Source organism: Neopsephotus bourkii, unplaced genomic scaffold (assembly GCF_033783945.1).
Source record: "Neopsephotus bourkii isolate Nb327-2 ecotype Australia unplaced genomic scaffold, CSIRO-AGI_Nbou_v1 NB_1707, whole genome shotgun sequence".
NCBI lineage: Eukaryota > Metazoa > Chordata > Aves > Psittaciformes > Psittacidae > Neopsephotus > Neopsephotus bourkii.
Window position 1 is genome coordinate 7,115,269 of NW_026902181.1, and position 27,151 is coordinate 7,142,419.

The window sequence follows — 27,151 nt, forward strand, 5'->3', positions numbered from 1 at the left end:
CAGAGATTTGTTAAAAGATTCTGTTGCTTCAACTGTCTCAAGCTAAAAAACCTGATCCAACTAGGGCATAAAGTTTGGTGAGGGATCAATTTACAGCTGGTTTAGAATATGGATCACATTCAAAGGTATTTCTAGTTTATATTTGTAGCTGAGCTACAAAAGCACACAGTTGAGGCTACTATAATACATACTCTTGGAAGGGGGGGTATTAATGGTCATAATTGTGTTAGTTCTAATTCATAGTAAGACCGTTTCTAAGCAGCACAGGTAACAAGTTACTGATCCCATCTGCAAGCTAATCCTTTTTCTTCCTCTTTTCCATACTACTAAACAAAAAAATATATCCATCTGAAGTCAAAGTCATTATTCCTACCACTGCCCATTTCTTTGTATTACTGAAACTTCTTCCTGCTACTCAGAGTAGATTTAGTTCCAGATAATTAGCTGTATCAGGTACTATGATCTATGACTAGAGATAGCAAACAGAAACAAAGGACAGACAGACAGGTTACAAGTCATTCTGTAAAATGGAATTAAAGAAAGATTATTTCAAAATAAAAGCATTTAATCTTGAAATAGTTCAAATGGACTCTGTGTATCTCACCATATTTTTCTAAGGAGTAACACCTCATATATGACTGAGTGATAGTTTACTTGTTAAATCATGGTTTGAAAATAAAGTTGTTTGCACCTTAGTAGCAGAACAATCATAGTTTTCTAGTACATCTCAGAATTTTTAATAGTTTCTACAAGACTATGCAACTAACCTGGACCAGAAGTGGGTTACCAAATCTCAAGGCACTTTCCAAGTTCTTCCTGAAAGCATCATCCAAGAAACTAGTACGAGTTATTTTACGGTCTTTATATTCGTTCATGATAAACTCTGTAGCTTGCCCAGAGGGATCAATGATCAATGGATACCTAAGTTGGTAATAAACCACTGTCATTATTTGGGTCTTGACTGCAGACAGCCTCTAAGCAGTTTTATGAATTTAGGTTGTGTTAAGTCTCAAATCTAAAAGCCCATATATTGAAGGAATAAGCTGGCCAGGTTCAGTGACTTATTTCACTTCAGAGTTCTGAAAGGTAAGTCTGTATTTGGGCAACAAAATAGCTTCAGTTCAGGCCAATTTATTTTAACAGCTATGCGTAACAAAAAAGGCAAGGAAAGATGAATGAGTTTTTATGTTTACACACAGTTGAGAAGCTTTTACAAATATTGTAAGTTCTTACAACAGTGAAATTGCTGAAGCTGCTTTGAGAGAGTTACTGTGATTCTTAGATAGGTGTAAAGCTCCTGTGAGAATGCTGGTTTAGAATTCTATGTCTTAGAATGAAATACCTATTAAACCGCTTGAGCATGATGGCATTCTCAGTGCACAGGTCATCTGCAGGTAGAGAACTTGCTTGCCAGCGAAGCCGCTCATCTGCATTGGAAAGGTACTCTGTCCTTGCAATGTCTGTACGGAACTACAAGAAGTACATCCAGTTAGTACCTGACTGAAGATTCTCCAACTAGGTGGTGAGGACATTTTAAGTAAATGCAGTTCTACAGGGTATTGCTTTCCAATAGCTCCATTCTTTACTTGCCAATCTTAAACCTACTTTTCTATTTATCATTTACTACGGCAGTAAATGCATACACAGTTAACTTATAACTGCGTCTTTACCTGAATATTTGCCTGCTGCAAATGGTGAGACCACGTAGTGAACAGATTCTGGCGCATCTGCTGATCGAAGTAGCCAGCATAGGCAATAAAAGCTCCTGAAAGCAAGCAGTCTCCAGCAATAGTGGACATCTGGTTCTTGAAAGTTTCACTTGTCTTCTCCCATCTTTCACGTTCAGCAGAAAGACTCTTCAGAAGAGCTGTGCTGCGGTTTACCTAGAAATAAGTGGTCAAGTACAGTCTTCAGATGACAAATTGTTACGGTAGTCTTTCAGGACATCTGAATATTAACTCTAGGCCCCAGTTAGATTTAAAGCTCAGAATGAAATTAGTGCTTTTACACTTCAGTGTTTTGTTTTTAACTGTTATCTTGAACTTAAAAGTGCTAAATATTAGCATAGTAGTGTCTACTCGCTAATCGCTGGATCAAATACACAGAGAAATTCTTCCCCTTCCACCCTCCCAGAAGCAGCACAGTTAAGACATTACAATCACTCTACATCCATGCCTTTTTCCAAAGGCTTTCTACTTAGTTTAGGCCTTATGTGAACTGTCTTATTAATCAACCAGCAACATGAGTTGGTATTTCCAACTCAAGCCACGGGTTTCAGTTGTTTTAAGCTTTGTGACAGCTCAAATGCACTGCACAGGGGAAGCAACCAAGTCTGGTCACAAGTACGAAGAATGGTTCGATTTCCTACTATCAAAGGTTAAAGAATGGAAAATTATTACATAGGAGCCTTACTTTTGCTTCCACTGCAGCCAGATCTGCTTTAATAGCCTGAGCCTCCGAAATCAGCACTGCATATTCTTCTTTGTAACGAGCAATACTGGCCTCAAGATCACGAATCATCTGCTCTACTTCATTTGCTTTCTGCTGGTTATCTTTGGCGTCATCCTCCAGCTTCTGCAGTTCATTGCGTAGAGGTTCCACTCTTTTCAACATATCAGCATAGTTCAGCTGTAAACAGTAAACAGGCCCTTTATACTTTTAAACCAGTAAATGTTAATAAGAACCACAGCATTCAGGTATGTTATCAACTGCATCTTTTCAAGCTTAGAAACTTGGGACCAGTATGCCAATGAATAACTACTTAACAGAAACTCAGAAATGTTTATCAGTACCTAAGACTTTTATTTAAACCAAGCACAGACACCCAAGTAATTGCTCTCTGCAAGATCCTTTTACTGCTTTGTAGATAACAAAGGAAGCAATCTGAAAGGTTGAGACCACATGCACTAGTATACAGCACTGTTCTGCATAAATAATTGACTGCGTGTCCATGCCAGCCACTACTGTGCTAATCTGACTTTCCTAGTAAGGAAGTGAGTGTAGCTAAGCCAAAACCAGTTAGGATATGGCTTATTTGCAACACTGAAGCTGAACAGTCTCTCCACATCATGCCATTCACAGCAGGGACAGCTTTAACAAGCCAAGCATTCTGCTGCATTGACCACCAACAGGCAAGTAAAACCATTTTTCAATAACTCAGTCTGGGGACATCTTTCCAAAGCCTATTCCTTTAGGAAGCTAGTCAAGTATTTAAAAGTCTGCCTGAAAGACCTTGACAGATTTATTTGAAGCAAACCAGTTTGTAATATTTAGTTGAACAGAGGCAAATTCAGAGCCTTCAGACACTGTTATACACCTTCAGGGTCACACTTTTCATGTTTGCTTCTCCAAATTACTGACTTTACCTGTGCAATTGCCCACTTCACCATAGGTCCACAGGCCAGTGATGCTCTGTTTACAATTTCATAGTTGTAACTTGGATTCGACAGGTAGTTTTTCTTCATCTTCTCCCGGATGGCATCACTGCAAAGGAAATGTTTTTAGACATAGCATGAGTACACTGTATGTCAGCACATGAGTTCAGTACTCCTTTATCTGGCCTGCCTTCCACAGCTGACATGAACATTGCCTACCAGTTTTGCTGACTGGTAGCTGGGATGTTTCAATTAGTTCAAAATGCTGTTTTAGCAGTCACAATTTAAAAGGGTTAAAAAGCATTTAACAGTATTTTAAGATTAGTCACTCATAAATTGCTAAACCCTGCTCAGAAAAATTTGGAGTTGGAAGGGCATTCAGTGTCTCTATAGTCTAGTCTGACCTTCTACTCAGATTCAGAGCCAGCTGGGTCAGCCTGGATAAAGCTTTAGCCACTTGGGTCTGTTATTACTGCAAAACTACCTTCAACTAACGATGTAGCTCTGAACAGCAACACACTGCTTTGCAACCATGCTCTGAGGTTACCCAGCAGCAGCTGTTTTGTCCCAGTCTGCGTAAGACACCTTTGCTTCAGTAGTCTTTTTCCTGTACTACCTACACATTCATTAGATGCAAGAATAAACTGGTCTCGAAGGAACTGAAGTGCTACCAAAGCAACTGCACAGAGGGAAGTTCAGTTATGACCTTCCGTATCTTTGTAAATAGATTATTCACATAAATAGCTCACGCTTACACTTTACCTGATTTCCTCAGCAGAAAAGTTAACAATGGTTGGAATGAAGTTCTCTCTCATGATGATGGAACGTATTTGTTTCCAGTCAGTTGTACTTTCACCCAGTAGCAGGCAGATGGACTCCAGTGCTAACTTAACAGCTGCAGGTGGATTAGCCATAGAACGGACCTCTACTAGGTGCTGTTTCTTTATCGACTTCACAGCTAACCAGTGCCAGAAAGATGACGAACATTGATTAGGAAGAAAATAAACAGTTAGCTAAGTCCACTGAAGTACCTTGGATTTGTAAAAGCACTTTAAGATTCTCAAAGGGAAGATTATAAGAGAAGCAGATACTAGTGGATAACCTTCAAACTACTGTATCACAAGATAAACTTCTGTGAAATGTCAACTTCCAACTGGCCACAATAAATGAATCCTTTTTAGGCAACTTATTCTGCTGCCTAAAAATTATTCACGTAAATCAGTGATTCCTCTAACCAGTTTAACAAATGGACAGCTTGATTGTATGCTGTCTGTGCAGCAATGAGGCATCAATGGCCTTTCTGATTATGAGCTTTTTAATGAATACACAGACTGAGTTAAATAACTAGTGCTGATCTGCTAGAAAGAAAGCCGCAGGCCATAAAAGGAGTTATCAGGTATCAGACCAGTACTATGAACAGCTCAAAGACTAGGAATTTTTTCAACACTGTTCAGCTACATACTGAACAGAGCCTATACTTCTGTTAGCACCAACTCAGACCACAACAAAACACATTTCCATGGACTGCAGTTTTAGATCCAAGACCACAGGGTGATGTCAGTTGATAACATACCATTCTGAGCTTCAATGACAGCAGGCTCCACCTTGTCAAGATCTTCTTTCACACTCATCTGCTTGTCTGCAATGACCTCCTGCTGCTTGTGCAGCTGTTCTTGAATCTCCTGGCTCATGACCTAGAAGGAAATTACTGCTTTTTAGAAGTTGAAATTCTTCCAGTACTTGCTCTGCAGGCTCTATTTTATAAATAAAGATATTTACAAATACACAGATAAAAACACAAATATTTTTACCTTTTTCTTCTCAGCTTCCTGCTGATCTTTCACCATCTTTTTCAACTTGTCATTGGCTGCTGCATTCTTCACTTCCAGTTCCTGACTCTTTATTCTTAGGTCACGCCGCAATTCTTCCACCTGAGATAGGTTGTAAGATGGGAGAGAAAATCCATTTAAGCAGAGAGGTCTATTTAATCACTCCAGCCTTATAGAGGGCAAAGTTTTAAAGATATGTACCTGATCAACTGTTTCCTTGATTTTTCTAAGACCAACATTCAAATGCATTTGCTGTTCCTCCAATTCACTTCGTTTCTCATTGAACAAGTTGGCATAATGGTTGATGAAATCTAGATAGTGGCGTGGTGTGATTGCCATGGTTCTGCCTCCCCGTTTTGCCAGACGAGCATTAGCCTTAGGCAAGAAAAAGATTATGCAGTTTTTGAATCTATTTGGATGCCAAAGATCATACTTTTTAGGAAACTGGTACATGATGCTGTGGCCTAAAGATCAATAGAAGTTAATCAGTGTAATAATAGCATACCTGATGAAGAGTCTGATGAACGAACACACAACTATTAACAATAGCTTCCCTGTGTGTTGGTGGTTGGGGTAGCTTATCATATACAACTGGCATGTAATCGGGCACAATATAATTTGGTTTCTCAAGATCCATTTTGCTTGTGAACTCTTTGCCCACTTGGTACAGTGCCTCAGTTGACCAGTCTCCAAACCAGTTCAAGACACACCTGAAATACAAAGCATCTGTGAAGACTTTCCCCCCAGTTACTGTTTTAATAATACTTGTAATACATGCTGGAATATATAGCAATTACCTGTTGAAGAGCGCAGGAGAGGTAGCTGCCCTGTCCTTCAGGCCCTCAGAAGATGGATTCATAGTGAACACAACATGGAGATTGCGAATAACTTGGCTGGTGAACCATTTGTAGAGTTCTTCATGTGAATCTAACATTAAACCTTCTTTCTGTGCTCCTTCTTTACACTGAGTCATAAGGGTGGCATATTCATCTCCTTCAAAGAGACCAGGAACCTAATTCAAGAGATAGCTTTGTTGTAACTTATAATTTTAAAAAGGCACTTGAAGTATTTACTTAAAAATCTTCTTACCTCTCCATTGGCTAGGAGAGTGTTCATTCTCTCCAGGAATCCAGAATCCAAAACATTTGATTCATCCATTATGAAAGCTATTTTTTCATTTTTGCAGCCTGAACGTCTCAATACTGTCCTAAGGTCTTCATCAAAATCTTCACCTGTGTATTTTCTGTGAACCTAGTAAGATTTAACACTGGTTATTAGTATTTTTCTTTAGATTTTAATGCATATTTTAGGGGTCAGTATTTAAGAAATGTGAGCTTTGACTAACAGGGTTTTTAAAGTTAAATTAGCATGCCAACCTTAATTTGGTAGACACTCAAACCATTCATCCAGGCAACAAATCTTGAAAGGGTTGTTTTTCCTGCTCCGCTGACTCCAATAAGCAGCAAGTGGCCCTGTGGCTGACGGAAGATTCTGGAAAAGAACACAATGAAGTATGTTTGGCAAGTGTTATCAACTTACTGATGCTTTTCTTTGAACAGCTAAACTTCCAAACTGACACACCTTTCCAGATAGGATCCTGCTATCTGGAAGCCAGCAGTATATTGTCTATGGACAACAGGATCATGCTCCATTCTCAGAGTAGCCTGACTACACAGGAAGTAAGAATGGAGCATGATCCTTTTGTTTTAGAAAAAGTCTCTAAATACTATTTACACAATCAGCAGCTGAAGTCTCAACTTACCGGTCAATTCTTAACACATGATCCAAGACTTCATTGAACAGAACAAGTGGTACATCAAGTTCTTCTTCATAGAAGACCTTAAGCCTAGCTTTCACGTAGTCTCTTAATTCTTCTTGATCCACTGGAATATAATCCTGAAAGAATCAGCCAATACAGTATGGAACTTAAGATTACATCGGGATCAATTTATGAGTAGATGAAAGCAGAACTATTCAAATACTTAAGTAACAATGCTTTACAAAAGCTGTACTCATTCAATTTGCTTAGGAACATGCCCATAGCCTAAACTGACACAGATACCAGCACAGGGTTTGAATACTCTAGTGAACCTATCATAGCTTGAAACTGTGCTTGCCAGTCACCAGAGACTTAGGAAGTACCATGGCAGACTTACCCTTACTTCCTCAGCTTATTTTAAACAGCCTTTCCTAGCCACTTGCTACTGGCAGCAGGCTAGATGAACTTTTGCCTTGACCGCGGAAGATTTCTACAGATTGCACAGCTGTATGACTTCAGATAGCAACAAACAGTCCACCATAAAGAGTAACATCAGCGTTATCCAAAGGTCACTGCCTTATCCAAGAGATTCCATAAGCAGTAACTGTCATCAGCTTTCTGTGTTTTACTGTTCTTGGGAAATACTATCTAATACTGCTTGTACGTACTGTGATAGATCTTACAATAGCACTTCAGATAATCATAGTAACAGCTTCTTTGAGATCAGCTTAAGAAATTGAAGGGCACGAATTATCCTGTTAATATACATGCAGCTAGCTTGTAAGAACTGCATCACTCAGTTGCTCCCAAACTTTTTTTTTCTCAATTTTTACTTACTTTTGACAGCCAGTTGCTGTATAAGATAGGCCTGCTCATAGCTTTTTCTTTGTCAATATTGGGGAAGTGTTTCAGAGCAACCATATCAATGTTCTCATCAGTCCAGCGTCTCTCCTCGTCTTCCACAAGTCTGAATAAAGAAACAAGTCAGTGACTACAAATCCTCTGTAATGGGAGGATATACTCACATCACAGGACAGTGCTATGACTGAAGTATGTTTCTGCTTTGCTCAGATACTACTCCTTAGAGTGTAGAGTGAAGGGAAATTCTATTGTATTAATGTTATTTAACATGAAGCACACTTCAGTTTGGCCTTCTAATGAAAGTTGGCAATGAGTACGGAAAATTGATTTTGTTTTTTTTTTGGTTCCCCATCTCATGTTTATTTTACCTGTCCTGGAAGAGACGTAAGGCTTCATGGGCCCAAATCCTGATCAGGCCTTCAACGGGTAAGGTTTCCAGTGGTCTTAATGCTTCAAATATGCCTCTCACCCATCGAGTCATTTCACGAGGTGAATAGATGTAGTGTGGCTGTGTGTCTTGAGTGAATCTCTCCTAAAAATTTAAACTTCATTGGTTAGTTCATCTTAAATTCGTATATTTTTTACAGGCCTTGGCATTGCAAGATATTATTTTGTTAGCATCACCCATCAGCTTTCACCAGAACTCTGTTAGTCAAGTTCCTCTACATATATTATCCATATGAAAGACAAACAATGCATGTTAAATGAAGGAAGATTTCTAATGCTAGAAGACTGGGGTTGTATTTAAAAATTTACCTGAGACATTGTGTAGAATTCTACCATAGCAGCAGTAAGGGGTTCCGCGTATGTGCGAAGTGATGGGATCAGCCTTAGCATTGCACGATTAAATGTTCCATATATCTGAGTGAGTGAAGCTGGTCCAGGATAGTCCACATAAACCACAGGAACATGTCGTAAAAATCTGAAGATTAGCAGATTACATAGTCCAGAAAGTCAAATTACAGCTTGTATTATTTTCATTATGTTTTGCCAAAACTAAATTAACATCTTGATTCAAAATTATTATTAGTAAAAGCAGTTGGTTTGATTGCTCCTTGGTAACTCAGGCCACAAAGCATTCTGAAGTATCCACAGCACTTCAGACAGATCATTCAAGGCGTGCAGCAGTGAGTCCACTGGCTGGCTGTCATAATGAACCAGCTAGCAGTTAGTTCATAAGTAAGGGACAATTTCGGCACAGCTGGCATTAAACAACTGTATTAAGAACAGATTACACAGTCAATGCTTCAATTTTGACCCCTATTCTGTTGCTATATGGAGTTTACTAGACACGCTACCTATGTGACAGAGGTTTTCTTCCAGGATCTGTGGGTGGATTACATGCACCAACAAACTGAATTCTCTCCAGTTTCACCCATGTCTGGTCTGATGTACGATAGAATCCTCCATGTTCCACCATCTGGAAAAAAACAGAAGTAAAATAAGATCAGTGGAATGCTGTTATTTCCTTGAAAATAACTCTAGTGGTATAGTTGATTACAAAGAAAAACAAACCTGTCTAATGAAGGATATGACTCTTTGTGTGCCATACTTATCCATATCTGGCAAGTTGATTTCATCACAGAACAGCACCAGCCACTTTCCTAACTGCACAGGAGCCAACACTACTCCATTAGGTGTACGCCTGTACTCACAGTAGTGATCGAAAGTTTTCAAGAGTAGTTCTGGAGTTGTAGCACTAGAAAAGTTGAGCCCAACCACCTTAAAAAGAGAATATTGCAAAGAAATAGTTAAAATACACTAAGGCTTGAAAAACAATATATCAAGAAGCCTGAAAACAGGTATACTTTGCTATCTGTAGTGGAAGTATATATACTATCTATATTTCACGTAAGTCTGTATTATGACTGTATACTGTTGGCTTCTCACTGTATGTTCTCCGTCTACCATGCAGCAACATCTCCTGCCCAAACTTGTACTTAGAATATTATAGCTTCATATAACTGTTACTCCATCTAAATACACTGAAGGATGAGAGCTACTCTTGAACATTACCACAGGTTTTTAAACACTAAATGAAGGAATGCTCCTGTATTATTGAAGGAGCAAAGGAAGTAGTTTTTAGGTTAAGGATTTTGAGACATAAATTTAGATTCTGCTCAACAAAATTTTTGTTTTTTTGCTATGTATACAAGTGACTGACTGAGGTGGAGGTATCACTGAATTCTGGTTAGCAAATTGTTTTCCTGCTAAATTAAGACTGCTTTAATATTTTAAGGAGATTAGAGACTTGCTACTACTCTGTAATTCGCATGTATTCATACACACTCATACCTCCATGTCAGGCAGAGCTCTCAGAGCACTGAAGAGTGTCATGGTCTTTCCAGAACCTGGTGGGCCACACAGGACCAGAGGTTTGTGTTCTGCCAGCCAAGTATACAGCAATGCTTCATGACGAACCGTATCTAGGGTTGGTACTACAACATCAGGAGCTGCAACTTTGTGTGTTTCAACTTCAATTTGTGGAACCTTCGATTGCCATGGCACCCATTCACCTGTAATGGACACCTAGTAGCACAAAACCATGATCAGACAATTTACAACGGGAATATAGCTCAATCTTAACTTAAAATGTTTTTTTAAACCACAGAATAGTTTGTGGCATCAAATTTCATGTGTTTATTTAAACAGGCAGCTTGATAGCTGAACTGTGAGACTAAAATTTAAGATAGCATAGTGTTTTGGTTTCCAGTTTCATCGCCAAAATCTGAAACAAGCTCCCAAGAACACAAAACAGCAACACTTTCATCATTAGAAAGGTTTACCTCATAGTCAATTATAGGTATGTTTGGTGCAGTGGGCAGTGGCACAGTGGTGATTCTCCTAATGTATTCTCCCAGTTCTGTTCTCATTTTCAAACGACTGTCTCCAGAAAGAGACCACAGTATTGCATAGACCAGGTACCTCTGTAAAGAAGCAGTAAAAGCAGCTATTGGTTTAACAGCAATGGAACAAAGCCTAAGGAATAATCAATAAAATCCAACTGCTACAATAATGCATCAAACACAGCAGCCACCTAGCAGCGTATTATATTTACCTGGATGTAGCGCTCTAGTTGATCTATCTGCATTGGAAAGTCTGGATGATTGGCATTGTACTGGGCTACGTTGCGGCAAGCTTGATGCAACATGGAGAACAGAGAACCAAGACAGCGCAAGCGGGTAAGATCCATAATATGCTCCAACTTGAAAGCATGTTCAAGTGCTTTAGTTACCAGGCCATTAGATGTGAAATATGGCTGCATTATTGTTGCAGCATCTCTCTGAATCTGTTGGGGGAGACAAACACTGCTCAAAACACTTGTTTCTCACCTGATTACTAGGCAGCAGGAAATAATTTTGTTAAAGGTTTGAAATACTTCATATTTTAATATTCTTTAAAAAGAAAAAAGTATGTTAGAAAGGATGGCAGCTTATCTCTGACAGGCTGTCATAAATTCTAAGTACACTGTACTACTACTTGTAATACAAGCATTCTTACTACCTTATCCCAAAATGTAATCTAATTTATACCTGCAACATTGGGGATGCTGCTTCTTCTCCTTCATCTTCTTTGCCCTTTCGCCTTCGCTGAGCTTCCTCCTCACCTTCATCCAGAGGAATGCTTCTTAGTCTGGCCAGGAAGTTATTGAATATCATGTCTGTACTGAGAACATCCTCACTGAACCAGACCATGCCACACCTTGACACAGTAGCCAAAGTGGCATATTTCAGATCCTGTACTTCAAACATGATACGCACCTGAAGAGCAGAGATTCAGAACAACAGTTTGAAGTAAAACTAAACAACAAAAAAAGCAAAACAAACCTAAACCTCTCTCCCTCTGCCCAAACAGAGACCTTTTAAAATAAGTTGATTTGCGTTTAGCCTCTGAATAATCAACAGCAGCATTAAAATATCCTAGAGTAAGTTCATCATTGACGGTTACACTAGTCTTTCATATAACCTACAGAATTTGTCTTAAAAGATCACAGTGATTATAATGTGAAATGTTTGTTTCCACAAAAGATCCTAACTCTGGCAAACTAGTACCTGAGTTCAGTACTACCCTGGCTTGTAATAAGAAAGAAGGACAGCACTATGGATTAAGGTAAAAGCTACAAGTTTATAGGACAGCACATAAGCATCGGGTAAAAATAATAACATTACATTTGGTGGAAGGCTGAGACGTTCTCCGTTTGGCAGAGTCAGTAGCTTGTTGTCATCCAAAACAGAGTTCAAGTTCTCAACCCATTCAGGGTCTACATCACCATCAAAGATGATCCACTGACGTTTTTGTAGTTCACCTCTCACATTGTCTATGATTCTACATTAAAAGAAACAGTTACTGCAGTAGGAAACAAAGAATAAAGCCAGCTTATTCATGGCACAAATGTATTAGCCACTCACTTTCTCAGGACATGTGTAAACAAGCCATCTGTCCATTCTCTGGTGTTCGGATCCAAAGTACCATACAGGTGATCTTTGCTGATTGCTTTTGGATCTATAATATGAGCAACACCTTCCACACCCTCCAGCCGTTCAAGGGCTTTCAGAAGTACTCTCCAAGCCATGCTCTTTCCACTTCCGGACGGACCAACCATCATCAATCCATGATTTATCTGTGTAATCTGATACAGCTGAAGAACCTGTGACACAAGAAATGATGCAGCAATTAAGTCTTAACTTCAGTAATCAATCTAAGATTCCATGTGTTGCTCACTTCAGACAAGAGAAAGGAAAAGGCTTTCCAACTTTCATAATAAACCAGGAAGTTTAGTCTTATACATGAACTTTCAATTCCACATTTTCAGTTTCATGTTTTACCTTTTCAACCCACATGCCACCAACTTCCTCTCCATCACCATAGGTAAGGTACATTTCCTGACACACTTTCTTAAGCTCCTCTCGCAAGGCTGTCATCTCCCCACGATGATACTGTACTCCAGGGAACACATCAGAAAGGAGACTGAACAGCAATGGAATGTCTTCTGCAACCAGTTTTGGTACCATAGTTTCACATACACTTTGGATCAGGATCTGCAGAGAAAGTCATGTTTAGGTTAAGATTTTTTTAAGTTTGCTTTACCTAATGTGTTTGACAAGGAATACTTCAACTACATGCTTCATTGATAAAGCACTAGACCAAAGTGGTCTTAGTAAAAACAGACACTGATGGGGTTTAAATTTTGAAACTACACAATGAATTCCTATTGATGTTCAGTTTATACAACTGTAGTTTATCACGCCTCTCCTTTCACTATGCTTTTGGTATTAACTGCTGAGGAACTGAGCAGCAGTAAGTATAATGAACAATCTATGATTCAAGGACTCATAAGACACATTTAACTAGGTGCTTCTAAGTCACCAAATTACCACTTTCCGTAACTAACATTACTCCACTTGCATGGCTTAACACTAATTGTAAACACTATTAAGTTACTTCTTTGTTTAGCGTGCATCCAGTACCTTATCACACACATTACCTCTTGTTCTGGTAAATTCTCAGCAATTTCTCCTTCATCAACAACTTCACCACGCTCTTCTTTCTCCCGCTTTATCCTCTGAATCCTCTCTCTCTTCACATTACCTGCACTAACCAGCACGCTCTTCAATGCTCTCAAGCCAAAATCATAGTGACTTTGGGAAGACAGCTGCTCATCACAAAGCCTAAGAAGCAAAAGAGCCAAAATATGGTTTGATTCTGAATAGAGACAAACACAAGACTTAGTAAACGTCACTATTTTCTTAAAATGACACTGCTGCACACTGTGCTTATTGAGATATAAAGAACATTACTGCTTTGAACAATAACTCTACTTTTACTGACTGGAGCCAAACTTGTTACTTACTTGAAGAATGGTACTATCTTGTTGGCAAGCACTTCAGCTGTACGGAAACCCTGGGAGTACAGCATGACCTGGGCAATCAACTGGCGGTCTGGTTTTGTCATTGCCAAGCTACGGAACAACTTCTTCAAATTGTCAGGCAGATTTGATCTGCCAGCATATCCAGGATTCATGGTGATGAAGATAGCCATGTCAGGGCTCACTTTGACTTGTTTGTTCAGCAGCTCGCAAGTAATTGGTGTTGCAGCTGAAACAGAGTGCATTTAGTTACACCTGAGTCGGCAATCAATCACCCTGAAAACAGAAATCATACTTTATTCTATTTCATTTTCCTACAGCAATGGACAGTAGGTCCACTAGTACTGCAACTGAAATACAGATTTCTACCAGCTGAAAGCTGACTTCAAGTTTTTAAGTTTTGGTTGAAAGTGCCTTTGTACTTGGTAGAAATGAAACTAGGCAACAAAGCACCATGAAGGACATTAGAGATGCTATGTAACACTACTACATATGAACAATTACATACTCTTATCATAGTTGGGGTTGGAATGTTCTCGCAAAGCTTCCTGGATGCACTGAACTTGCTGGGAAACAGCAGAGAGCATACGCTCCTCCAGTCTGTTGAACTCATCAAAGCAGCCCCATGCACCTACTTGGCAAAGTCCCACAAAGATGCGTCCCATTGCCTGCACGTAGAGGGCAAAAGTCACTGAAGTTGCATGATCATTCTTGCTTATAAATAGGCAAAGGCAGCAGAGAAGAGCAGGTTATACAATGCATCTATAGTAGGAAGGAGCTCTATTTCTATGTAGGTTGCCATCTCTGTAGTGCTGTGAGAGCTATTAAATGGGTCTGACTTTCAGATGTTCACGGCTTCATAGAGTCACAGAAAATGATCACAGCTTTCTATTAGTACATTCTGTATTGCAATGTATTCACAAAGCAGTCAATATAAACCCACTTTATAATGTTTTGTTTGCTGATATGATTAGCTCCAGTCCTTTATTGCAAGGAGGATACTAAACTACAGAACATTTCAAAAGGTGTGGATTTAAGGGCAGAAATGAGTACCTGGGGAAAGGTTCACTGAAGCATGAACAGAGTAACCCATTTTAGCTTGGGACCTCCTGTTCCTCTAAACTGTCAGAGGCAGGAAGGGGACTGGGAGCAAGGAAGGAGTAACAAACACTATCTGTGATGCTACTGCTGCCTAAGTATCTTCTCACAGTCATCACTACAGGCTAAATGTTGACTAAATGGACCCCTGGTCTGATCAAAATACAACTGTTCAGAAAAAAACCCAAACAGATGGGCAACCTGGCAGAGTACTGTGATTCCTTGACAAAGTTTCATATTGTCTTCTATATATACACACCCAACCAAGGTTTTTATTTTGAGACATTTGCCATGTTATAATTTACAGAGGCATTGCATGAGGTTATCAGCTGAAGATATTATTTTTGAAATATCTGGGTAGATTTTCTTAGTTTTGAAGAATACCTCACATGCTGAGGTACACTCCACAGTTATGTTGCAAAGGATAATTTGGTAATAATACAGCTATTTTAGCAGTCTCAAAGTCTCATTTGTTTTCCATTAAACCAATACTATCTATGCGAACCAAACAGTTTAAGTTACTTTCCTAAAGCCAGTCTTGCGCCACCACCCTGTACTTCCTCTTTTTTCCCCCTCCATGCGCTGCTATTGAACTAAAAAAACAACCAGAACCTTCCCCCCTCCAATTTTTTTCTCTACTTCTGCTTTAGGCATTTTTTGATACAGAGCATCTGTAGGATCCACAGATTCCAGCTCAGTTAAGACTTGAAGATTATCATCCTGAAAATAAACACTGTTGGCTGTTTCAGAGTTTTGAAGAGACTCTCACAGCTTATTAGCAAAGATTACATTTCTTTTGTATCAAACACCTTACCTGGAAGTCAAATGTTTCATCACAGTTGAAAACCAACACAAAGCGGCCAAGCTGATGTCCAAGAGCCTTAACAGATTCTGTTTTGCCAGTACCAGCAGGACCTATTTTTGAAGTGGGACAGACATGTCTTAATATTTAATCATCTGAGGTACTCACTACCAGCATGCTGATTCTGATGGTCCCTGCCAAGAGGGTTCAGTGAAACCTAGACCTGTTACAACTTCTCCCAAAAGACTGTTTTGTTCTTCAAAAATTTATTTCTAAGTGTGCTACGTGCTTACATTAAAGCTATGTATTAGAGATAACAAGTTTGTATACCTGTCTCAAGTTTTTATTGTACTTCAATACAAACTTACCAAATGGTGATCCTCCAAGTCTTGCCTCCAGGGCTTGAGTCATCGTCAGGTAACAGCGGTCAGTAAGCGGAGTCTGTACTAGCTTATCCTGAACACCAAGGTACTCAAAACCATAGTTGAATTTGGCATTTGCCATCTGAATGGAGAGCTGCTGCAGCACATCTGTCTGCTTTGGGTCAAAGTAGAACCGCATTTGGCTGAGCCACTCGAAGGATTTGGAGTTGTCAACCTTGCTTTTGATCAGTGATCTTGTAACATCTCTCTGGTGCACCAACTCGGTGATCTGGAGAATGAAGTAACTCCTTAGACCACTGCAAATACACCCCATTGCTAACAAAGCCAGGAATCCTGCAGCTTCTTGGATTACCAAAGTGAACTGTCATCACTTAGAAATCATGACCTACCAACAGTCTCTGCCTTAAAATCTGTTGTTACGAATACAGAACATTGTTGACTGCTCTTGTTAAGGACTTCCATAGCTTTCAGCAAAGCACTCTGGTACAGTCAGTCTGTTAACCCACCACACTACTGAACTATGCATTTTACTTGCCAGAAACTACGAAGACAAGTACTTGTAAATCCAGGATGATTTTAAATTCTCCCCCCCCCGCCCAAATTTTTACCCATAAAGAAAAGCATATAATAATTACAATAATAAATGGCTTTATGAAGTATTTCATGTTTGAATAAAGAAATCAGTAACTTTCACATCTGAAAGTTAGTTTGAAAAATCAATTCAGTGATCCTGGTCTGTAATATGCCATCATACATTAAGCTGACTGACTACAATGAAAAACTACCACCACCTACAACATCAGGGCTTGACGTAGATGCTTAAATTGCACAAAACTTTCTCCTAGAGGGAAAATAAATCTTTAGACTAAACAATCTTTTCATTAAACTTTAAAAAATCCTCACTTAAAAACCCAGAAGAGGAACGTAAGTTTTTACTTACCAAGTGCTCCAGTTTCCTTCTGCGAAGAGGTGGCTGCTCCATCAGCACAGAGTCTGCCAGGACATTGAGTGTGACCTCAACATTAGCTAACACAGACTGGAGAGGACTGTTGCCTCCAGCTCCACCTGTATTGAGGGCTGTCTCAACATTCTCAGACCATGCAATCTGGGCCGACAGGACAACGAGCTGAGCCTGTATAACAAAAATCCTCATCAGACAGTCTTCCTCACTGATGTAACCAAGCTGCAGTATGCTTAAGTGTTCCATATTGATACCTGATACTTGTCAATCCAAGAGATGTAGACTGCTGGATCAATTGAAGTTGCTTTCCCAAAGATTTCCACTTCAGTAACAGATTCTGCAAGCAATTTAGCAAGGGTCACTCTCATTTCCTTTTCAACAAGAGTGAGCCACTCATTGATCTTGGGATGTTCTGTTATAGAGACAGGTGTTTTGAACAGCACCTGAAAGAATTAGGTTTAAGTCAGCTCATGTTCACTTATTTTCAGAATCTTATTTAAAAAGAAACACTGCAGCCATACCTCCTCTCCTTCACGTGAAGATATCCCAAGAACCACAGAATTGTCTTCATTGAGAATAATGCTAGAAACGCCAGCAAACATCTTCTTGAAGTGTTTCTGCAGCTTAGCAACATTTTTGCTGTTTCCAATTATTTCAAGCAAGTCTTCATCACCAACAAAGTAAAACCTAAAAATCACATAAACTTAGATCTGTATCAGAACTCCAACTATCAATTTATTTATGCTTCACAGATGGCAACTATATGAGAGTAACTGACGTTTATTTCCCCAACACTGCAAGAGTGCACAAACCACAAATTTGTCAGAAGTTATACTTCAGTTCTAAGATTAACTGTCAGTTCATGTTGTCTGTCCCATACAGAAGCGTACATATGCTCCACACTGATCTTTGCCTTCCCTATCCATCCCTGAAATACCCACAGTAGAGCTTGAGACTCAGTTGGGTCTATGAGGCAGGGAGAACTCCCACTCAGTACCTCCCTCACCATTACCCTCTCATGCTAAAGTGACAATCTAGTTAAGGACTACAGGTAGGTCAGAACCAATGACTTAAATAACAGACTGTGGTAGTATACACACTGTTCCTTCAATCAAATGCCAAAATTAGGCTGTTCAAAATGGAACCTGTAGGTTTACAGAAAACAGCTGCAATGGTTCCTTAAGCAACATCTGAATCCTACAAGAAGCAAGTAAGGGAAGTTTTAGTTCAACTTCCTGAGAAGCAGCTGTAACTGAATTCTGTATTGAGACAACACAGATTTAAATAGTCGTAACATCTTACATACATGCAAAACAAAAAATTTACAGAGGCTTTACAGAACAGTACACCAGTTCCTGCACAGAAACATCAAATCATGTCAAGAGTCAACTGAAGTCAACTTCATACCGAGGAAAAGAGGACCGCTCCCTTTCCAAGTATTCTCCCAGTGCCTTCTGTATCTTCCCAAGCAAGTCTGCCAGTCTCTCTAATGACCTCTGCACACCTTGAATGTTAAGAACATCCATCACAAGTGGAGATTTAGACACCTTTTTCATGAGTGCCAAAAATTCAGTGCTGATGCTGCAAGTAAAATAACACAGTACATTACAGAAAACTCAGTAATCACAGCCTGCAGAACACCACAGTTATCAGTCTCTAAATGACCACTGCCTCTCTTAAGTGTTGCAGCAGTCCTAGGGAACATAAGGCTAAAGTCCCAAAACAGCTCTTCATCTACCTACACAACAACATGACCTAACTTCTTTGCAATGTTCAATTTACTGATTCAGCTGCTGAAGGTCTACTTGTTCTCCATTTCCTGAAGAGATGCACAAATATGATTCTATGATCTGACTGGAAGTGTACAGAATGAACAAGGATGACCAGGGCAACTTAAAGCAGAGGAAAAAAATGATACTTGAAGGGTAAGACTGAAGGCTGTGGCAAAAGAAATCAACCTGCTTGTTGCAGCTACAATGCAAGAAAAATCCCAGAAGCAGCTGATCAGAACTAGCAAGAAAACCTGACTGTATTCCAATCATCTTCTAAAAATTGTACATCAGCCTGTTTATTATAAACCTTTTTCTGCTGTAGTTGTCTACATGCAACTTCTGCTGTATCTGTTTGATGAACTTAATGTATACAACAGGGCTGTAATCCACCTGGACCAGAGAAGTATCTTCATTTCTCATGTATATATACACACAAGTATAGGAGATATATGTATTTCATATGGACCAGTTAGTACAGAATACAGTTTTTCAACTTAGAGAGTGCTACAATGAAATAATGAAGTTGCAGGCCTGTCCACATGGTGCCCCAGGGGAGGCAAGAAAAGAACAAAGCAATTAAAAAGTTACCTCTGGAATCGCTGGGTCTCCACAGGGAGCAAGTGCTTGATGTCTGCACTACCAGTGAAGATACCCTCCAGGTAGACCCATCGCCTCTGGACATCTATCCAGACATCAAAGAGTGCCATGATCCGGTTGAGCTTATCTTCCCAGCTAAGGGCGTCTTCTTCGAACACCTGAAGTTTAAATGCTGCATTAAAACTCATTTTAACAGTATCAGGATTTTGACTGCCACTTATTATTAACAGAAACAGTTGCTTGAGAATTACAGAATATGCATGTGCAATTAACTGTCAGCTTAATCAGCCCCTGATGACAAATACATAAACTGAACAAGAGGTGAAGGCAGAATTAAATGAAGGTTCTTCAGCCCTGTTCTCTATTTTACCTTGTAGTATGGCGACAGCTTCATAGCAGACACACTGTTAATGTGCTCTTTTACTTTGTTGAAAAGGTCATCCCATCCACGGATCAAACGACATTTGTTCTGGTAATTAACTAAGTCCAATTCATAAGTGTTCCAGACTTCTCTTATCTGAAGAAAAAAAATGTTTAAGATATGACATCAATAATTTCTGCTTGAACATACTACAAAGGAGAAACATTAATCATCTTTTACTTTTTACCTTTTTTTTATAGAAATATTGAAAATATGATGTATTTAAATAAAACAAACCAGGCAGAGTGTCTGCAGTCATTATCAAGAACTGCATTTCCCAAATGATGCATGTTTCATCAGAAGCTTACATAGCTTTACTCTGTTCCCCAAAACAGAGCACTCATGGAGTCTCAGCAACTTTTATCAACAGCTTAGACTGATTAAGTTTAATACACAAGTGTCAGCCACCATACAGCAAACCTTTGATTTGCTATAGCATGCATACACGCCAGTTGATACTAACCTGTTTCAAGAACTCTTCCAAAGCCATCTCTCCCTGAGCCACCAGCAGCACATCTTTGACGATTGCTTCATTTCTTTGTAAATCGACATCCCAGATCTGACCCAGGGTCAATTCTGAGACAACCCAGTTGACATGAAGCCTTTTCATTAGCTGTTTCCAGTGACGATCTTTAAGTGCCTCGGATTTCAGTTCAATAACTAACATGTTTATCTACAGAAGACAAGAAAACAAGTTACATCCCTGAACTATAAAACCTTTAAACCCATGCATTTTAGAAATGAGCATAAGTTACCTTCATATAGCCCTTCAGGAGTCTCTGGACATACTCATAGGAGGCATATTGTCGCAAGCGGGCAGGGAAGTTTTTCAGTTGGTTCAGCAGAGCATCTAAGTTTTGTCGAAGCTGTTAGTAACGTAAAAGCAATGAAATCTTTTTCTGCAAGTGCTGCATACACAGTTGTACAAGCTTCAAGCAGTGTATTTTTACAAAAACCACTTACTAATGAGATACTGGCAGTACAGCAGTACAGCTCTTTTAGACGTATTTGCACAGTATGACATGATATTGTCACAGGCAGTTTATGCCTCAGTGTTCTACTGCTCTCTACCTCCTGAATATTGAACTAAAACTGATGCTGTTCTTTCAACCATATAACAAAGTTTCCATAATAAGGTCCAAAAGCCAACTTAAAAACCAGCAGTTTCTTCTCTGTCGATGCAGCTCAATCTCAAAAACTACTGGAATTACATAAATCCCCATCAAAATTACTGAAGTTGTGACAAACCCTGTAAATTAATTTATTTTATTAGCTTAGCATAAGAAGAAATAAGCTAAAAAGATACTGAAAAAGGTACCTAAACACTGAAACAATCTGGAATGTGACAATTGAGCTTGTCCATCTTAAGAGGTCCAATTTCTAAATTGCATATACTTGCAGTGATGTTGTTTATATATACAGAAGTACCTTGCGAGGCTGTACTGAAACCCAGGGCTGTTCTTTCATTTGATCAATCTGTTCCCAGACCTTAGAGAGTTCAGACCAGACACCTTTGAGATCCTGCAACTCTTCAAGGGCAACCTATAATAAGAAGTATATTAAACATCAGCAGTTATTCCTAATTTTTTCAAAATCATAGAATCATAGAATAGTTAGGGTTGGAAAGGACCTTAAGATCATCAAGTTCCAGCCCCCCTGCCATGGGCAGGGACACCCCACTCTAAACCATATTACCCAAGGCCTCATCCAACCTGGCCTTGAACACTGCCAGGGATGAGACATTCACAACCTCCCTGGACAACCTATTCCAGTGCCTCACTACCCTAACAGGAAAGAATTTCCTCCTTATATCCAATCTAAACTTCCCCTGTTTAAGTTTTAACCCATTACCCCTTGTCTACCACTACAGTCCCTAATGAAGAGTCCATCCCCAGCATCCCTATATGCCCCCTTCAGATACTGGAAGGCTCCTATGAGGTCTCCACGCAGCCTCCTCTTCTCCAGGCTAAATCATGAGTGTGGGGAAGTTAAACAGAATACTTTGAATATGTAAAAAACCTTCAGATAGCTTTCCAATTCATATTGTCAAGAAATACAATAGCAAGTGACCCATGAGATACTTGCACCTCAGGTCCCATACTAGCTTCACAAGACAGGCAAGGAAGAGATCACAATCTCTTAAGGCAAGAAATGAAGAAGTGCGGAGATTGTGTCTTGACACTAGTACACTGCTGATTACAAGTCACTCTCTTAAGGGAGAGAGAGATGGAAATGAAATGGTTTTATCTCAAATGGATAAAATACTGTTTGAGCAGGTTGTACCTGGACACGTTCTTCACTGCCACTGAGTAGTCCTGTATCTGTTAGTTCCAGAGCTTCCTTGGCCTTGGCACACTTCTCACGATCATCCTTCAGCCTACTGAACTTTCCTTCGTAAATGGTAAGAGCTTGAAGAGCCTCTTCTGGACGTAGGTTTCCCTAAAGGTTGCATGGGACACGTTAACCCAAAACTCCTACAACCAAGTTGAAGCCAAGGTAAAAGCAGTAAGTAAATACTAAATGTTTGCTTGCCTCATTATTTTCCTATTTCCAGTTTGCTGACAATAAGCTTACATACTGATGCAGAGTTTAAGTCTCATACCACTTTTACATGCAGTTTTTGGCTTTCCTAAATAGCACTTTGGGAAGAAAAAAAAAAAAAAAAAAAGCAGCTTGCTTCTAAATACCCCTACATGCATGCCTCTGACATAGCCCTTGTTTCAGTAAAAGCTTGTTAGTCACTTGAGCTGTCTAGGTTTTTGCACCTAATAGAGGCCTATGTCTTAAGAGCAAATTTCCTTATGCCACTCCTCCCAACATCAACATATTGTCAAGTTATTATAGAGCCCTCAAACAGACTTTTACCACCATCTAAAATGAAAACCTGCAAAAAAACAATACAAATAAACTGCCTGCTTCAACTGAATACAAAGAATCAACCACATTTGCTGAATGAATATTAACCATGACTTACTGTTACAGGCTTTGTTTTCTCCCAGTCTGTTAGCAAGTCAGTTGTTCGGCTCTCCACTGCACGATCCTCTTGAACTATCTTCATCTGCAAATTTGCTACTTGTTGTTGAATGGCAGAATCCTTTCTACGCATAATGTCATTAAAGGCACCCCATTCTCCTTCAATGTTGTCAATGTACAGCCAAGAGGATGGAAACTGGAACCTTTGTTTCTCAAGCAAGCGCTGACCATTGCGATAAAGCTACAAGAGACAGTGGTTGTAGTTAAAAAGACAAAACTAAGTTTAAGTTGCAAGGCTAAATACTCAAACGTATTTTAACAAGTGCTCACAACAGAATTCACAGGTTATGAAGCTCACGTCTGCTCTTTAAGAACTTGAATATTACGAAGCTATATTTTTAGAGCTAAGCCTGACATTTTCAGAAGAAAGTATCATTACCAAAACAACATACCTCAACTTGCTTTTCAAACTGCTTGATTTTACGTTTCAAGGACTGCACGTATGTGATAAAAGTCACTGCATCTGATGTGCTGGCAGTGTCCACTGAATGCTGCTCCAGTTCTTGACGGGACTGTTTGGAGCACAAATCAGTATTTCAGAAGTCTAGAACAGTTGATTTGAAAGTGAAAAACTGGAATTTGGACCTGTCTTACCTTAGAAATTTGTGAATGAAACTCTGTCATATTCTGGCCAAGCATTTGGCCAAATTTGCTGAGCACTTCCTTGTGCCAGGAGTCATACTTCAAGTTCACCTTTGATTGTACCTATGATCGAATAAAGTTACATAATAGTAATGTGTCAGCCTTGCTATTTTCTGCTATACAGTCAATCTGAAATTGAATCCATTTATAATAAAGACCAACTACAATTTCTTACCTTGCCATAGTCTATGACAACAGGTCCAAATTCCTTTCTGGTTTCTGCATTGTCAAATGTTCCTCTTGCCTTTCTTATCTGAACTAAAAGGGCTTGCCACTTATTCAGGTCTTCTCCAAGACGGTTGTATATGTTTTCAGCCTGCATATCCCACAGACACTGGTACTGCAGCCAAACCTGATTGAGGTATTTCACAATGTTCAGAACTTCTCCAGCACGTTCCAAAAGATGTGAGTGTCCCCAACTCTCAGGAAAACTGAGAGAAGGGTCCACTTTCAGTTTAGCTGTAGCATTATGTGGTGTCAGTCTCCTACCTTGACATACTGCTCCACTTCAGTCACAATTCCCATGATAGCAGAGTATGTCTCCTCTAGAGCCGCAGGGCCATCAGGCATCCTTGTCAATGCATTACGATAGAATTTCTCTTCCTCAGAGAGCTCATAATGCACTCCAACCTAAGAACCACAATTATATGTGTGATACACGTGAATTTCTAGAGCACTCAGGTTCACTCCCAGAGCAACACATTAAGATAACAAGCACAACTAACTGCAAAGTGAAAATACCTGCTTAGATTTATATACAGCTTCGTTATACTTACCTGGTATCTCTGACTCTGAATTCTTGGTAGAGACAGGATTACCGTCTTCCAAAAAAACATTTCTTGATAAAGTTTGTACCTACACTCTTCAATTGGTGGATTCAAGTATATCACCTGGTTGGTTATTCTTAGTTCATGTACGATGTTCTGCAGAAACAGTAAACACGTTTTACTGACAGATACTCCCACATACAGACAAGAATTCTGGATTTCAAGAAGCAGCAAACACTGCTGAAAAATCAACTTGCAATTAAAGGGGAGGCAAGTATTCCTCCAAGAACAGATGCATAAAAAATATCTGTCTCTCATGTAAGCCTCAGATATAATTCTTGGATTAACTGACAATAAGGTTAAAGAAAAAAAAGTTCAGCAGAAAACTTCAACAGCAAAACTTACTTTGATCTTGGGTTCACCACCAGGCTTATGGCTCACTTGAGGAGCATCTGTATCCATGTCAACTTCGGCTTTGTCATCTGCTTGTCCAAGAAGCACTTGTGTCCAGGCCCTCAGTCCTGCTTGCAAACGAACACCCAGGATTCTTTCAATCTAAAGAACATAAGATACATTGGAGGAAACAGCTGTATATTCACTGCATAAAGACCCCATTACCGATATATTCCGACACCACACATACTGTGGTGCCTCAAGGAACCAAGTGTTCCTTAATAAGTCAGTAAAGAAGTTTAAGAGTTTTGGTAAATTTTCATTAAATAAAAGTTCAAAGCTTCTCCTGTCCTCATGGACTTAAAAGGAATTTAACAATTTTAACTGCTCTGAAGTTGGCTGAAACCTAAAACTTTACTCAACAGCAGAACCAAATAATACAAAGGTAGTGGGTCCTGCTACTAGCATAGAAATTTTTCACCACCCTTAAAAAAAAAAGAAAAAGCTGGTGACCTGCTTGCTCACCGGCACCTTCTAGGCAGTCAAGCTGAATCAAACTTTTTGTCTTCAAATGACAAAACTCCCCTTGAACTAGTTGATCCCAAAAGTCAACAGCAGAAAATAAACACGTCTTGCACCTTCTGCATACAAAACCCACACAAAATTTTCAGAGAATTGAGACAGAATTTTCCTTGGGTGACTATCAGGAATATAATAAAAAAGCATTTGTACCCAGGGAAAATGTTTTTTTTCTAAATACATACTAACTCCTTATCTCAAACCTACCTCTATATCCAACTTATTGACCCAGATTGGCAAATTTGAATATGAATGAAGATTTAAGTCATCCACAGCTTTCTGAACCCTGTTCAAGATTTCAGAGAAAGTCCTGTGATCATACATGCATGTTTCCAATGATCTCACTTCCAAGTCTATTTTCTCTTCAATAATGAGCAGATCATCCACCTAAAATGGTTTAGGAAAAATGGGATGTTTAGTTTGACAGTTAGATAGAGGCAGCAGTATTGTGCAGTAATGGTTAGTCACCTCTCTTTATTTGGATTCAGTTTGTCTACCAATTTTAGTAGTACTAAAAGAGCCATTTAGGTGGCCGACTTGTTACAACCCTATCAGCTACTTAACCAAAGAGCTATAGAAGAGCACACCAGCTATTCCATTCCACTTTTGGTTAACCACATTGCTGAAGTATCAGTGTAAAAATTTTGCAGAATTTGCAAGATAAAACAAACCTTTTCTTGGAAACTGAAGACAGTCTCAGCTAAGCGCTGTACATATGGATCAAGTTTGTACGATTCCCACACAAGAGCGATTCCTTCTGCAATCAAAGCCTGCACCTCCTTCTTCAAGCCAGCAACCAGAAGTGAGATAGTATTACGCTCTTCCACTTTCTCACAGGTTCGCTCATATGTACGGACACTTTCAATCAGAGAAATAGCAAATGGGTAGAGCTGGTTTGCTTGGTGAGCTTTGTTGACAATTGCCAGGGGAACACGGAAACCAAGCCATTTCAGGTTTCGGACTTCTTTTGAAAGTGTAATTATTTCTGGGAGGAAGTTAACTTTCAGTTTCAGGACATTTCCACTTCGACCTCTAACACGAGTGCTTTCAATGGTGAAAATACGACCAGACACACCAAGATTGCGTTGCTGAACTTTTCTTGCCCAGTCATCAAAGATCTCCTGTGTGTTGAGCTTCATGCGAAAGCTATCTCCATCCTGCTTTAGCTTCTGACCTTCTACATGGTTCTCCCATCCTTTGCCAAGGACATCCTCAACACGCTTCATGTAAGCGGTGAGCTGTCTGTCAATCTGTTTTGCCCAAATTATAGACCCAGACACAGGAGGCAAGTCACGAACATGACTCATTTTACAAGCTTGACTCTGGGGGTATTGTACTTTAAATTTGTCATGAAGAGACTCAATATCATCTTTTACGCGCTGGATCAATTGCGTTTGATATTCACGAATGGCACCACGAATGTGAGGTCTGACAAATAAGGCATTAAACCTGGAGAAGATTCTGAACATTTCATTGGCATTCTTCGCTGTACCAAGCTGGTCTCTCAAACGGGCAGTTATTCTTGTTTCAACTCTATCAATTCTTTCATCATACCGTTTCATTGCTGCCTCCCATGCTTCTGTGCCTTCTTTTGAAACATCTAACCCATCTACTTCCTTAACATTCTCATAAGCAAGATTGACTTCTTCAATTGCATTAGCATCTGCAGCATCAAAAAGGACCTCTGCTACTTTCATATCCTGTGGTTCAGGTACCTCTCCTTGATTTTGTTGGGCAACAGCCGTCACCTGCATTGCAATCACATTTACGTAAGTTGGATGCTTCAAAATTTACCTATAAATAATCACAAAGTCTGTTATAAAAAGCACTGAAAAAAATACCCTATTTGTTTATAATATATTTTTATATATACTATATTTACAAACAGGTAAACAAATTAGTACCAAATCCTTAAGAAACCTGCAGTCATGTTTAAATTTAAGCTCGATTAGGAACAGGGCAACAGTTACTTTACAAACTTCCACTACTGTGCAGCATAACCTCATTTTCCACT

General features: G+C 39.4%; 2 protein-coding genes across 2 annotated transcripts in view; one reads left to right on the forward strand and one right to left on the reverse strand.

Moving 5' to 3' along the window:
• MOK (MOK protein kinase) overlaps positions 1-27,151 on the forward strand; it is a 158,379-nt gene that overhangs the window by 128,465 nt on the left and 2,763 nt on the right.
• The window catches only part of DYNC1H1 (dynein cytoplasmic 1 heavy chain 1), a 48,518-nt gene that overhangs the window by 15,202 nt on the left and 6,165 nt on the right, over positions 1-27,151 (reverse strand). The window contains exons 8-57 of the mRNA XM_061376258.1: positions 25,809-26,885; positions 25,345-25,524; positions 24,571-24,720; positions 24,175-24,321; positions 23,888-24,028; positions 23,574-23,750; positions 23,351-23,461; positions 23,149-23,268; positions 22,698-22,937; positions 22,007-22,162; positions 21,152-21,265; positions 20,479-20,589; positions 20,187-20,396; positions 19,673-19,819; positions 19,294-19,460; positions 18,341-18,514; positions 17,455-17,620; positions 17,188-17,376; positions 16,913-17,104; positions 15,958-16,240; positions 15,602-15,702; positions 14,198-14,357; positions 13,675-13,918; positions 13,309-13,492; positions 12,650-12,862; positions 12,233-12,471; positions 11,993-12,149; positions 11,357-11,584; positions 10,882-11,112; positions 10,610-10,750; positions 10,119-10,352; positions 9,339-9,545; positions 9,122-9,243; positions 8,580-8,745; positions 8,192-8,355; positions 7,800-7,929; positions 6,966-7,099; positions 6,580-6,694; positions 6,293-6,454; positions 6,001-6,215; positions 5,709-5,913; positions 5,405-5,578; positions 5,186-5,305; positions 4,948-5,068; positions 4,137-4,332; positions 3,366-3,483; positions 2,413-2,628; positions 1,671-1,883; positions 1,343-1,470; positions 768-921 (exon numbers count right to left, since the gene is read on the reverse strand). Coding sequence (XP_061232242.1) covers positions 768-921; positions 1,343-1,470; positions 1,671-1,883; positions 2,413-2,628; positions 3,366-3,483; positions 4,137-4,332; positions 4,948-5,068; positions 5,186-5,305; positions 5,405-5,578; positions 5,709-5,913; positions 6,001-6,215; positions 6,293-6,454; positions 6,580-6,694; positions 6,966-7,099; positions 7,800-7,929; positions 8,192-8,355; positions 8,580-8,745; positions 9,122-9,243; positions 9,339-9,545; positions 10,119-10,352; positions 10,610-10,750; positions 10,882-11,112; positions 11,357-11,584; positions 11,993-12,149; positions 12,233-12,471; positions 12,650-12,862; positions 13,309-13,492; positions 13,675-13,918; positions 14,198-14,357; positions 15,602-15,702; positions 15,958-16,240; positions 16,913-17,104; positions 17,188-17,376; positions 17,455-17,620; positions 18,341-18,514; positions 19,294-19,460; positions 19,673-19,819; positions 20,187-20,396; positions 20,479-20,589; positions 21,152-21,265; positions 22,007-22,162; positions 22,698-22,937; positions 23,149-23,268; positions 23,351-23,461; positions 23,574-23,750; positions 23,888-24,028; positions 24,175-24,321; positions 24,571-24,720; positions 25,345-25,524; positions 25,809-26,885 — 9,444 coding nt within the window. The remainder of the gene's footprint in view (positions 1-767; positions 922-1,342; positions 1,471-1,670; positions 1,884-2,412; positions 2,629-3,365; positions 3,484-4,136; positions 4,333-4,947; positions 5,069-5,185; positions 5,306-5,404; positions 5,579-5,708; positions 5,914-6,000; positions 6,216-6,292; positions 6,455-6,579; positions 6,695-6,965; positions 7,100-7,799; positions 7,930-8,191; positions 8,356-8,579; positions 8,746-9,121; positions 9,244-9,338; positions 9,546-10,118; positions 10,353-10,609; positions 10,751-10,881; positions 11,113-11,356; positions 11,585-11,992; positions 12,150-12,232; positions 12,472-12,649; positions 12,863-13,308; positions 13,493-13,674; positions 13,919-14,197; positions 14,358-15,601; positions 15,703-15,957; positions 16,241-16,912; positions 17,105-17,187; positions 17,377-17,454; positions 17,621-18,340; positions 18,515-19,293; positions 19,461-19,672; positions 19,820-20,186; positions 20,397-20,478; positions 20,590-21,151; positions 21,266-22,006; positions 22,163-22,697; positions 22,938-23,148; positions 23,269-23,350; positions 23,462-23,573; positions 23,751-23,887; positions 24,029-24,174; positions 24,322-24,570; positions 24,721-25,344; positions 25,525-25,808; positions 26,886-27,151) is intronic.